This window comes from Urocampus carinirostris, chromosome 9 (assembly GCF_059441175.1).
Source record: "Urocampus carinirostris isolate Australia breed hairy pipefish chromosome 9, RoL_Ucar_1.0, whole genome shotgun sequence".
NCBI lineage: Eukaryota > Metazoa > Chordata > Actinopteri > Syngnathiformes > Syngnathidae > Urocampus > Urocampus carinirostris.
In genome coordinates this window covers 13,009,804-13,023,449 of record NC_142357.1, presented here as the reverse complement: position 1 = coordinate 13,023,449, position 13,646 = coordinate 13,009,804, and the positions used below count along the sequence as shown (strand labels likewise).

At 36.7% G+C, this 13,646-nt stretch overlaps 1 protein-coding gene across 4 annotated transcripts in view; it reads left to right on the top strand.

Annotated features, from left to right (window-relative positions):
- LOC148359354 (leucine-rich repeat and immunoglobulin-like domain-containing nogo receptor-interacting protein 2) overlaps positions 1 to 13,646 on the top strand; it is a 316,496-nt gene that overhangs the window by 239,992 nt on the left and 62,858 nt on the right. Inside the window, exon 1 of one of the 4 annotated variants that reach the window (XM_088344580.1) lies at positions 5,044 to 5,269. The exons of 2 other annotated variants lie outside the window; for them this stretch is intronic. In XM_088344580.1, coding sequence (XP_088200706.1) covers positions 5,258 to 5,269 — 12 coding nt within the window. In that variant the 5' untranslated portion in view covers positions 5,044 to 5,257. Of the gene's footprint in view, positions 1 to 5,043; positions 5,270 to 5,301; positions 5,434 to 13,646 lie in introns of those variants that run through there. One more of the 4 variants, XM_088344581.1, reaches the window with a different exon arrangement.

Sequence of the window (13,646 nt, the reverse complement as noted above, 5' to 3'; positions counted from 1 at the left end):
TTTTAAAAATGTCTGATGTATTTTTAGTTAGGTTGTACTCAGACTTGACTTGTGACACATGCACACATTTTAAATGTGTACTGTGTAAAGCATATTTTTTTATTTGTGCGTGTCGCAGCATGATTTTTTGTAATCAATATATTTTCAGTTACTTCATTAATAATTTGATTAGATTTTTTGATATTGTCATACAGAGATTGACACAACTTAGCGATACACTTTATGCCTTTTACCATCTTTATAAATGGTGTCATGTTTGAAAGTTCCTACTTGAACAGACGTTATATTTTTAATCAAGTATAAACATGTTGCTAATCAAAGAAAAGCACAGCATTGTTTTTTATTCCCCACATTAAAAGCCTTAACATTTATATATATATATATATATATATATATATATATATATATATATATATATATATATATATATATATATATATATATATATATCTCACTCGTCACTAAATACACATTCAAAAAGTACTTAAACTTAAAAAAATACAGTAATAATGTACATAATATATTCATCAAATATGATGCGACTTCCCCGCGACCCTACTGAGGATAAGCGGTGCAGCTAATGAGATGAGATGAGATGATGCGACTTCATTAGGAGCACTACGAACACCATGTTGCTGCCGTATGAAACAACCTTAACATTTCCAGGGCTATGTAAAAAACATGTGCTTTTTTAAAATGTAACATTTCTATAAATGCATTACATTTAAAAATGAGGAAACCATGGAGATTTGTTTTTACATAACAGCAACCTTACGATCAGATTACATTAAAAAAATGTATTAATACTATAAATAAACAAACTACAGACAAGAAGTGTGAAAATATGTTTTCTGTCAATTGTATAACCTGTCAAAATTATTTAATCATAAAATTGTTAATTTAGATAGTAAACTGGCAGTCTTATGAGGAAATGTGTATATGCAAAAAAAAAACTACAAGAACAAAAACATCAACAACACAAAACAAAAACAAGATTCTCCTTGGATTATCCACAAGATTTCTGTGCACACCCTTACGGCACAAATGTTATTTCCATACATGTTTGTGTGTCTGCGTGTGCTCGTCCTTATTGTGGCGTTATTTCTAATCATTCTCTTTATTTTGATTGTGCACTGTAGAAATATTCTGTTGCCATGGCAATCGCCATGCAGGTTTCCAAGTGCGGCCAATATTTCCCCTTTTCACATTGATCCAACTAAAAAAGAAGGTCTGATACCGCTTGTAGGTACTTTGCCTTGAGAAAACGCATACGAGCATGTGCACACTTACTCTTACACAACAGACACACTCACCCACACAGACGAGATTTATATGAGGTAAGCGAGTCCAGAGTCACAGGAACAACACTGACTCACTAACCCTAGCCGGACTCCTGTCATGTAGTTTCAGGCTGGGTAAAGTGGTTAGTATTCGGAACGCGCTGGATTCTTTGTGTTCCCGAGGGTTAGGTGGAAGTGTAAAGGTTCGTGTAAAGGAGTGCGCTCGCTTTGTTGCATAAGCTTGAGTCGAAGCTGGGCTGCTGCCCGACATACTGGAGAAGTGTTTTATTGATAAAGGCCTCATGTTATATAGAAAACACAGTGATGGAGATGTCAAGCGAACTTGGTTCTTAAAACATGGATCTCATATATTACTATAATTCATTCTGAAAAGGAAAATTACTATAGAAATACTACTACAGTAATATAAAATACAAACATATAACTACAGAATAATTACTACAGAGATAGTATGGCAAAACTACTGCAAACCACAGTAATACTACAAAAATACTACAGTTATACTACAAAAAATCTACTTTGGAAATATTCCAAAAAAGTACAGTAATACTATGAAAACACAACAGATCTACTACAAAGAAATAGACTTTGAAGCTTTGCAGAAATACTACTAAATCTGTATTCTGTGTAGCACTATTTAGTTATTCTATATAACACGCTACAGTGGGCATTTGCACGTCACACTGGTTATTTGTATATTGTATTATTTTTGTTTTATTATTGTATTGTTCTCAGCGAAGGGATGCTGCTGGAAATGTGAATTTCCCTTCGGGGATGAATAAAGTATCTATCTATCTATCTATCTATCTATCTATCTATCTATCTATCTATCTATCTATCTATCTATCTATCTATCTATCTATCTATCTATCTATCTATCTATCTATCTATCTATCTATCTATCTATCTATCTATCTATCTATCTATCTATCTATCTATCTATCTATCTATCTATCTATCTATCAATATATCTATCTATATATCTATCTAAATAATAAAGATATGCTAAAAAAAAATTAACATTGTTTAAGCTTTGAAAAACAATACTTGAAAATGGTGAAGGGAATTATTTTTTGATGGACGGTGTGCTTCTATATTTTGGAATGAAAACAAAGTGTGCCTTTTCTCAAAAAAGTTTGAGAAACACTGCCTTGGATGAATGTATTCTGTGTTTATTGTATGTGACTGAGGAAGTATGAGTTGAATTTTGGTATCCGTTGATTGTTAACGGTTGACCTTCATCTGCAAAATTAATTAATTACCACCATCACCCTAGAGCTGAAAAAAACCCAGATCACATCACTGAACGACTACGCTAACTCCTATCATAATGAAGTTCTTTGAGAAGCTGGTTAAAGAGCACATCACCTCTAGTCTCCCCTCCTCACCCCTTCCAGTTTACCTACCGGTTAAACATATCCACCGAGGATGCCATCTCCGCTGCTCTTTACCTGAGCCTGACACACCTAGAGGAGAAGAACACCCATATGTATATAGTCTGTTTCTGGACTTCAATTTAGCATTCAACAATATCATCCCACAACACCTGGTAGACAAGCTGAGACTCCTGGGCTTCAATACCCCCTGTGGAACCGGCTACTGGACTTCCTCACCGACAGACTCCAGTCAGTGAGGCTTGGTCAAAACATTTTTAACGTCATCACTCTCAGCACGGGCTCCTCCCAAGGCCGTGTCCTGATCCCCCGGCTGATCACAGGACTCAAGGTCAGCCACAAACCATATTGTGTAGTTTCTGGACTTCATCAGGGATAAAAACGACCTGGTCTACAGAAAGGAGGTGAAGCAGTTGGTGGGCTGGTGCACCTGAATGCCGACAAAACTAAAGAGATCATTTTTTACTTCAGGAAGGAACAGTCCAACCATGCCCAACTTCTCATTAACAACAAGGCTGTGGAGGTACACCAAGCAGTGGTGCACATCGCAGAACAAACTCACATGGTCTCTTAACAGTGCATCACTGGGGAAGGAGGCACAGCAGCATCTGTACTTCCTGCGGAGGATGAGAAGAGCCCACATGCCCCCACCCACCTTCACCACTTTGTACAGAAACACCTTAGAGAGTATCCTGACTAGCTGTTTCTCTGTGTGGTGTGGAGGCTGCAGTGCATCCGACTGGAGCAGTTTCAGGAGGATAGTGAGGACCGCGAAGAAAGTCGTCAGGGCTTCTCCCCCCTCCATTCAGGACATTGAACAGAAATGTTGCCTATCCCGAGCCACAGACCTCTTTTTGGACCCCTCTTACCCCCATCATGGATTGTTTACTCTGCTAGCCTCTTGGAAGTGTTACTGCAGTGTGCGGTGCAGAACCACGATGTTTTGCAAGAGCTTTTTCCCCGGCCATTGGACTGTTAAACTGTCAATCTCACACTCTGTGAGCCTACCCAGCTGCTAATTCGCACATCTGTCTTTATTTAAAAGTAATTAAGTTTCTTATTTATTTAAATTATATTGTTACAGTATAGTAAACATGTTTACCCGACTGCCATTTTTGCACATCGGTTCTGCTGCTCCTAATACACACTTGCACTACTGTACAGTACTTATAGCTATACATATTTACTTACAACTGCACGTCCATACATTTTTGTACATTATATTATTTTCCTTACTGTCTGATTTAGCTATAGTCTTTTGCACTGTCATCCACTATACTTTTTAAAAATATTCTAACCCATAACCACTTACATATATTTAGATATTTACGGAAACTGTGTGAGTCAGATGTATGGACATTCCATTCTGTATACATGTGTACAGGTACAGGAATGACATAGAAGTATATCTGTTTCTAAATCCCAGCAGTATTTGTGAATTCACCCAAGCCAAGAATCAATTTTGCACTGCTTGACCCTGCTAATATCTACCAACCAATCACAGAGCAAAATTGTGTTTGGCCTGGACGAAAAGGAACTCCCGGGCACTGGGTGAAAAATAATAAAACAACAATGGGGACAAAAATGAATGAAGAGGTAAAGTACAAAATAAACTAATATCTTGTAAAAGCAATCACTGTTTCATATTTTGAAGAAAATTGTGTAAAGTACTCCACATCTTTTAATCCAAATGTGGGAGATGACATTTTGAGAATAATGGCGGGTGAAGATCATATCGCAATCACAAAGTCTTGACATATTAGCAACCTAACTACTCATCAGCTGAAGCTTGAGCAAAATGGAAGTTATCACTTTTCCACCTTGAAAATGCCTGATTAAAAAAAAGAGATTTTTTATTGTATTTAAAGTCAAACTAGGAGGAGCCCATAAAGCGTAACAATGTTAGGGAATCCTTTGAAATGACTTATGTTGAAATGGCACAGAACACTACAGTAATATTATCATAACATGTTGTGACCATCTGCCTGCAGGTTTAGGGTTTATTTATCGATTCGAACATTCAAAACAAATAACAACAGCATTGGGAAAGTGGCTAATCGCTAGTTGCTTTTGTATTATCATCCCAGGAAGGGGATTGTTTCTTTTTCCCTTATGCTCATGTCAGTTTCAGATCAAGGGATGTTGAAATGGCGTTCTGTGCAGTCCTTTGAAACTATGTGATCAAGGGCCATACAAATGAATATTACTTAAATTCCATTTGAATCAAAGGGCTTTTTTTTTCTTTAAAGTATGTCAAGCACAGCCCTGAGAGTCATAGATTTGGCTTTAGGACTCTTGTATTTGACAAGTACTTACGGTGATCTGCCACTGAAGCCACAGTTCATACCTGGGGTAGAAAACTCCCAGATGGACTTATTTGCTTTACCTGACTTTTCTGTGGCATTCCCCAAGATAGATCCGCCTGCACTGCCCAGAGGCGGCCCCCCTGCTCCAGCCTGCACTTTCAACTCTGCAGTCGGCCTTGAATCCTTTTAACGTCAGAGGCTTTGACACAAGTGTCCGTGGCTCTTTCTGGGAAAAGTCATTTGTGTCCGGACGTGAATGTGGCAGCAGGTAGGCGGTCTCTGACACCCCTGCTTAGAACTGAACCCTCATGCATCAAACATGTGACGTGACATCTCCCGGGAGCTTCCAAACAGAGTTCAGCTTTGAGGTTGCAAGACGTGCACTGACTTTGTCGATCTCTTTATCTCCACCCTACTGGTCGTATGTTTACAGTAAGATGCTTTTAAAAGATATTTTAAAAATTCCCCAATTCTTTTCCAAAATCTTTACAGTGTTTCTTGGAGCCACCGTAAGAAGAGCTTTATTGGTCTATTTTATTTTTCTAAAGTGACTTTTATTTTTCCATCCTAGCCCTAAAACATACTTTTCTTGATATGGCATTGGAGCAGGAATGTAACAATATGATACAATATAACTTGTACTGTGATCAGAGATAAGATCCTTTCGAATTTCGGGCCACGTCATGTTGAAAATATCAATCAATATGTTCGGGTCAGGCCGGTCTTGTCTCTTGTTGCTTTTTTTTTTCATACACCCGCCATTATTCTATTTTGTCTTTCTGCCTCACTCTCCCTTAATATGCCGCACTAGATTCTTGAGGACGTACTGCTGCCCAATTTGTAACCCGTCAAAATAACGAAGGATCATTTTGACGAGTTTTAATTAACTGAGATTCTGTTACAAAAGGCACAATTAAAGTATCAATACAATATCCCAATTTAGTAAATTAATGAAACAATGAGAGAACTAAAATAAAAAGGTGTCAAATAGAAAGTTTAATGTATTACAGTAAAAAAGTCCTCTGGCAGACTGTTCCATAGATGAGGCCCCAACTATCTGAATGTATTCTGTATTGGCTAACATTTAGAAAATAATAGAATAGAAACAAATAGAAACAAATTAAAACAAATAGAATAGTATAGAATATAATAAAATAGAAAATAATAGAATAAAATAGAACAGAATCAAATAAAACGCCTTTATTGTCATTATACAATGGGTGAATTAAATTTAAAACTTCCCCATATAGTGCACATATACGCATAGAATTGAAAAAGTAACATTGAATTTAAAAGTAGTGAAATTACCATATATATATATATATATATATATATATATATATATATATATATATATATATATATATACATATATATATATATATATATATATATGTATATATATATATATATATATATATATATATATATATATATATATATATATACATATATTTTTTTTTATTATCTTTTATATTATTAATATTGTTTCATTAATGTTGTTTCTATTATTATTATTATTATTAGTAGTAGTAGTAGTAGTAGTAGTAGTAGTAGTAGTAGGAATAATAGGGACCATGAGTATTATTAAACACCTCTTAGAGGTAAAAAATGTACTTACCAATACTGATTAGAATAATAATAACATCTGAGTAGTAGTAGTACATACAATCAAAATAGCACAAAGTCCTCTCTTAGCCGGCCCAACACTGCGGCACTGATACAGATGGCCCAGCAGCAACTCTATTTCCTAAGAGTGCTGAGGAAGAACAACCTGAAGGAAGCTGCTGGTGAAATTCTGCAGCCCACAATAGAGAGCACCTTAGTGTACCGCATTGTGGCATGGTACGCAGGATGCTCTTTAGCGGGCAGGAAATAATCATAAACATGAATCAAAAGTTCACAGGCTGCCCCCTGCCCACTCTGGGGGACATTGCCAGCTATTGCTACATCAGCAAAGCCAAAGACATCCTGAAGGACTCCTTACACCCTAGCAACTGCTATTCCTAACTGTTACCATATGGTACGACGGTTCAGATCCCACAAGCCCCGAAATACTTTGTATTTGTCGATTTTTTATATTTTATATTTGTATATTTCGCCAACTGGAGTATCATAGTAGCGACACAATGATAATCAAGGTGATTCTAATTTTTAGATAACAAATAATACAAATAACTGTAATATAAGGGTTTACGCAACATATAATTGTTGATAACATTTAACATTGAGGCACTAGCTTGCTTGTTTTTTTTAAGGGAAATAAATGCTTTAATGTTATTCTTATCTTGTGATTAGCATTGCTTAAACACAAGTGACCATAACATGCCCATATAAACCTCAAAAAATATAATAATGAACTGAATATCATGCGGTGATGAAAATGGTGTTATGGAAAACAGCTTGTTCTCTTTATGTGCTGCTTTTAATATTGTGACCTGACCACAAAGATATTGAGACAGTTTCAGCATCGTTGCAATGTCATGGTATTGTGTTATGATCTTTAATCGAAAATTAAAGCCAAATATAGCATAATGTTACCATTTAAGACATGTGAATGTATTCATAAGTACAGCAAAATGAATATTTGCAGGCAAGTTTGTAGTGAACACGAAAAAACAATCACTTTGAGGACTAAGGATTTGAATTTGGAGCACTAACTAAAACGCAAATGATAATTTTGAAGGCAAAAGCAAATATTTGCTTCTATAATATAATTGCTGTCAAGGATTGATGTATATTGTGGGTGACACATTGTACAGAAAAACAAACAGCACGAGACACGAAAGGCTGATATGATATTTCGTTGCATGAGTAATTGCAAGCATGTTGGCGTGATTGCACGGATGACAGTAAACACACGTTGACAGGGTCATTATTTACCGTTGCTGTTATTTACTTCTAATTAGACGCTTATGGACTTTCATCTTGTTCTTTGGATTGGCATGCCATGTTGGAATAAATCTTTCATGGTGTTGCGCATCTTCACATTGTATGGCAGATTTTAGTTTCTTGTTGCGTGAATAAGCGCATGTCTGCTGGGGATTTATTTTATTTTCCTTTGAGCGTAACATTTTGACCTTATTGCTAAACAAATTTTTCAAGAAATAATGTCATAATTTACTTTAGAGAAGGAAAAAAAGCTGTGTTAAAATAATACATGTCAAATGAGTGTTTTTAGATTTGCATCGTTTTTTTGTATAGGCATACAATGTATAGCCCATATATATGTTTTGTTTTGCATTTATATCTAATATCAATAATAGTCTTCCCTGAAGCACCCATTGCATTAATTCTTCCTTTGTGATTAACTGCAGCGGGCATTAGTTTGTTCTGCATTGCCTTATGAAGCGTCATCAGCCAAGAGTACAGGTCCGTGCTTTACCTAAACAGCTCACTTTGAAAAGTGTACAAGTGCATGGATTACGTCTCAATCAGGGACATTACGGGTCATGCTACAAGTGAAGGTAGTGGTAAATTGTAATGGGAAGAACTTCCTGCAACTGAAAATGTAAGCTACATAGTACTGTGATGTTTACCCAACAACTATATGGGGAGATATTTGTCTCAAAAATTCAGATCAAATCAGATCCACAAACATATTCACTATTAACTTAAGATCTAAAAATTATATTGTTTTATAAATGTGCATGCAGGATTAGAAATGCCATATGTAAATCACAGAACATCAGAAAAATACATAATTGCGACGTTTTTTTTTTTTTCTTATAATGGTACTGGAGAAAATTGCCTTTGAAAGTCCTTTGAATGTGCTTGAAAAGAAATACAAACCCTGTTTGAATTAATATCCAATATTCTCCTTTAATTTTTAATATACCCTTCAGTAGCTACTGTGAAAATAGTTTGAGTGTAAAATTCATTCTGAATATTATATACAGCACTTCGATTATACTATTAAATGTTACAAATTACAGCATTACAAACTGCCCGCAGCTTTGTAGTATGCGAACATTTGCATTTGCATTTAAATGACCTTTAAAGATATTAAAAAATATGTATTTAACCTTAATCTTTATGGAAGTTAAGATTTTTTTAGATGAATTTATCTGAAAGTTTTTCCCCTGTGTTAGCGTGCTGCGCTTATTTATTTCATATTTAGTAATTCGGCATCATGTTCTCGTTTGAGAGCATCACATCCCTCTCCTACGGCTTTATTTTTGCTTTTCGTCTGAGAGAGCGAAAGTCACAAGTAGTTTAGGTGCTGAAAGCCGGCGCACAGGAGGAAATTGAAATGCTGATATAAGGAGTAGCCCGGGAGAAGATAGAGGAGCTATAACAAACCACTGAAATTGCCCCGCTGTGATGAGGAGGAGAGACGGATCCGGGGCGGGAGAGAGTTAGGACCTACGGCGACCAATCGGGAGGCTTGTAGGAGTCCTTTTAGTCCTCATTGCAATCTTGTTTCCGTGTCAACAGCGGCCTTTTCAATGCTTCCATAATGCATCATCCACGCCGCTCTGCATGGTGACTCAAATATGCGCCGTGCGTTTGAAAGGAAAATTTCATCATCATCATTTTAAATGAGAAAGAACAGTTGGAAATGATTTCAGATAAATTGACGAAAAGCATTTTCAACATCGTTTCTTGCATTGTAAGAGCACACCCAATCGTACTTGATATTAACAAAATCTTTTTTTTTCCTAATTGCAATCATTTTAAAGAGATAAGGAGAGATACAGTTAAATAGACATGTGGAGGACAGAATGAGAGAGATAAAAAAGAGGGGTTGACAAAGACAAGAAAGAGAGAGAGAGAGAGAGAGAGAGAGAGAAAGAGGGAGAGAGAGAGAGAGAAAGAGAGAAAGAGAGAGAGAGAGAGAGAGAGAGAGAGAGAGAGAGAGAGAGAGAGAGAGAGAGAGAGAGAGAGAGAGAGAGAGAGAGAGAGAGAGAGAGAGAGAGAGAGAGAGAGAGAGAGAGAGAGAGAGATAATGCTGAGATGTGGGTGAAAAACTTTTAGGCTATTGTCAAATTTAGCACAATCCAGAAATTCCATTTCGAGTGCAATTACCAAGGTCATATACTGAATGCCTTTGAATGTCTAAAATGCAAACTAAGTGCCGCATAAACAATGTTTGAGCTCTTTACACAACCTGGCCGTCCAGGACTGCATATAAATAAGACATGAAGTTCCATGAGCGAAAACGTGGGAGGCGTGACTGCGAGTTGACGGCCCCGTCGATAAAAAGCGAAGAGCACATTTGTCCTCTCAGGTGGACGTCGGAGTGAAGAATGAGGCGCTAAAGTGTCACACGGCCGAGATGTTTAGTGCGTGGCTGCTGATCATAATTTCCAAAAGCTACAGTTTGAGGGATGAATGATGATTGCGAGATCAAGCAACAGAGAAGATTGAAGCATCTGGGACACAGTAACTGCTGTGGAAATATGAAGTTTACACAACATAAATTAAAATGCTCTAGATATATATCTGTAAACATATATAAATCGTATATTCAGGACTATATTTTGACCATAACCAAAAATGCATAATCAGATGAAAAACATACCAAACACACATTGGATTGTCATTCAAAGATGTTTTTTTTTTACAACAGGTGGGCGATACCCAGAATTTTGGTATTGATCCGATACAACTAAATACAGGATAGTATCGATTTATGATGAGCTGATACTGATCATATACTCTTCCAATGCCGATAATTTTTGCTTGGTATAACAATATCACCAAGGCAACTAAAGTACCTTACATTGCACAATATTTTGAAAGGAAAGTCAGTAATGCAAAAAAGGATCAATTCAATCTCATTGGCTCTGTTAGCACAGTGACCAAACATTTAGAGTTTATTTGTTTAGGAACAGTATTATGCTTACATTTCAGCTTCAAGCTCATTTCTCTCTGCGAGTAAACCTTTTCATTATTTCATTCAAATGTGTGGTCTTGCAACAATAGAAGACCACAAATTACACCTTACATTGTCCTATTTTGTAGTGTTTCATGTTTGCCTCTTCTGGTAGGAATTGGCACATGGATTTGGCTCTCCTGTCAGACAGTATGCTTTATAAGGACAGATAGGGAGAGGTCCTAAAAATGTGCTGCTAGTCATACATTCAGGCATATACTTTAAGTGTGGCTGAGGGTTCTGGGTGAGAGAAATTGCCTGAAGAAATTGGTAGAGGATTTGAGTATTGATCACAGGACAATAGTATTCGATCCGACTTATGTACTTATTAGAATATCAATGTTTGAATGTATCCGCCTACTCCTAAAGACAAATGGGCTAATTTTGTCCTAACTTTGTCCCCCAATACACTTGGTATTATTACACTTGGAAAATAACAAAAAGCGCTCTGCACATGTAGGTTGTAGATCAAGGTTTGCAATCATCTTGTAGATTAATAGTCTGTGGTTTGCAATCATCTGTGGTCTGTGCAGCCCTTTGAAACACCTTGTAATTAAGGGTTATACAAATAAACATGGCTTGACTTGAGAAAATGATAAACAAAAAACGCAGTCCGGACAAAACTAACTGCAGGAAAGATACATAAAAGCCTGAGTTGGTCAAGGACAGGCATCAAGTGCAGGAAGGAATCAAAAAGGAATCAAAACAGAAAGGACCTATCAGCTCCTGCTGTCAGGACAGTCGTTATATACAGAATTCTTAATCAGGGTAAGGTGCCGGTGATGATGTAGGTGTGGTGATCCTCCAGTCCATCTGCCCGCTGGCTCCCTCTGAAAGACATTCTTGCTAAATGTATACATAGAAAAAGACATTGCTAGATTTTGGCGAATAAAAGCAGAATATTTTTGGCTGAAGAAAATATACTGGTTTACCTTATTTAAAGTAGAGAGAGTTTTTGAAGTGTCGTTGAAAAAGACCATGCTAGTTTGCGGTTGCAGAAAGCATAAAAAGTAATGCAAGTGAGTATACCAGATAAAAACAAACATTTTTACAAAAAGGTGCTTAGGGATTGTCCAAAGTTGCAAAGCTAATGGTGTAATAAATAAAAGCCGAAGAACCATGATCATGGTTAATGCAATTTAAATTGGTTGTTACCCTAAGACTTTGACGCTACTTTCAGTGTACTGAAAGTTGTAAAATTGATGCCCCCAAGATAAATAAAAAAGAGGTAGTTTTCTTTGTAACTCATCATTTAAGAACTTCATCTATTCATCTCCTTACACTAGTGAGAGTGCATACAACATGTTGTTAGAAAATCCTTTGGGTTGATTTCTGCTTCAAACTATGAAGTTGTTTGGGATTGATTTTTCCTCTTATAAAACAGTATTTTGTATCCCAGCACAAAACATGCTTCTAAATGATGGTTGGTGATACTAGGAATTTTGGTATCTATTCTATCCAAGTAAAAGCAGCGTGGTATTGATCAACGTGATCTGATACCGATGCTTTTACTTGGAAATGTCATGGTTATTGAATACTTCAATCCATACCTCTTAAGTTTGTTTATACAGTATTTTTTTATAAACAAGAAAGAAATATTGTATGCATTAAAAAAAATGTATTAACTAGATTGAAAAGTGTAAATAACATAGGAATATTTCTATTACAACTGTTCCAGAACAAAAGCTAAGTGACTCAAACCGAAAACCAGCAATGTAACCAAACTACTAATACGGAATAACCATGTCAACAGGACAACAAAAGTACCATCCATTGCACAATATTTTGAAAATAAAGTCAGTAATGCAAATAAGGTGTCAATTGTCTCTCATTGGCTCTGTTGCCCTAGAAACAACACACTCACATATTTAGTTAAGGAACAGTAACATGTTTACATTTTTGTTGCAGCTTGCTGCTTTCTTTTTTTGGTTATGTCAATTTGTGGTGCTGCCACAATAGCAGACCACTTTACCACACAAATAACATCCGGCATTGTCCTTTTCTGTAGTTGAAAAAAGTCTACATAGTACAGCACTTCCTATTTGCCTGTCATCCTCTAGCCTCTGGTAGTGGTTTTCTCAGAGATTTGGCCCTCTCTTCTGCCTGGACGGCCAGATATAATAGCATACCTGGTAGGGATAAGTGCAAAACTTAAGCATACCCTTAAAGAGTGGCCAAGGGAGAGAAGTTTTGCACTGTCTACTTAGATAAGCAGCGCATTGAGGAAATTGACGGAGGATTAAAGTATCAATCTCCGGAAAATAGTGTTGATCTGATCCAAGTTCGGGCTTAGTATTGGGAATATTGATATTTGGATCAGTCTGCCCACCCCTATTACACAGCAAACAAGTTTCAGGAGTCACCGTCCAGAATGCAAGAAAGCAACATCATTTCACGCATTGTGATGCAATTGTAGACACTGGTGAAATGTTAAACTCCTGTGCAAAAGACTAATACATGTTTATTACAGGTTTCTAATCACTGCACCGAGTACATATTTGACTGAGGGGTTATGAAAGTGTATGTTACTCGAGCCCAGCTATTGAATTGGGACTCTGGAGCCACCGGGCATGACTTTTTTACCTTCTTGTAAACCCACACGCATGCAAACACACATCCTGAAAATAAATAAATTAATGAAAAGCAACACGCTATTTGCCACACAGCCAGAGTGTAAACAGCATTGTCAACAAATCTCAGCATGTCTTCTCTCATCAAATGGCTTTTGAGATGTACTTTCCTCAGGAAGCCGGCTCCCCCTCCAACC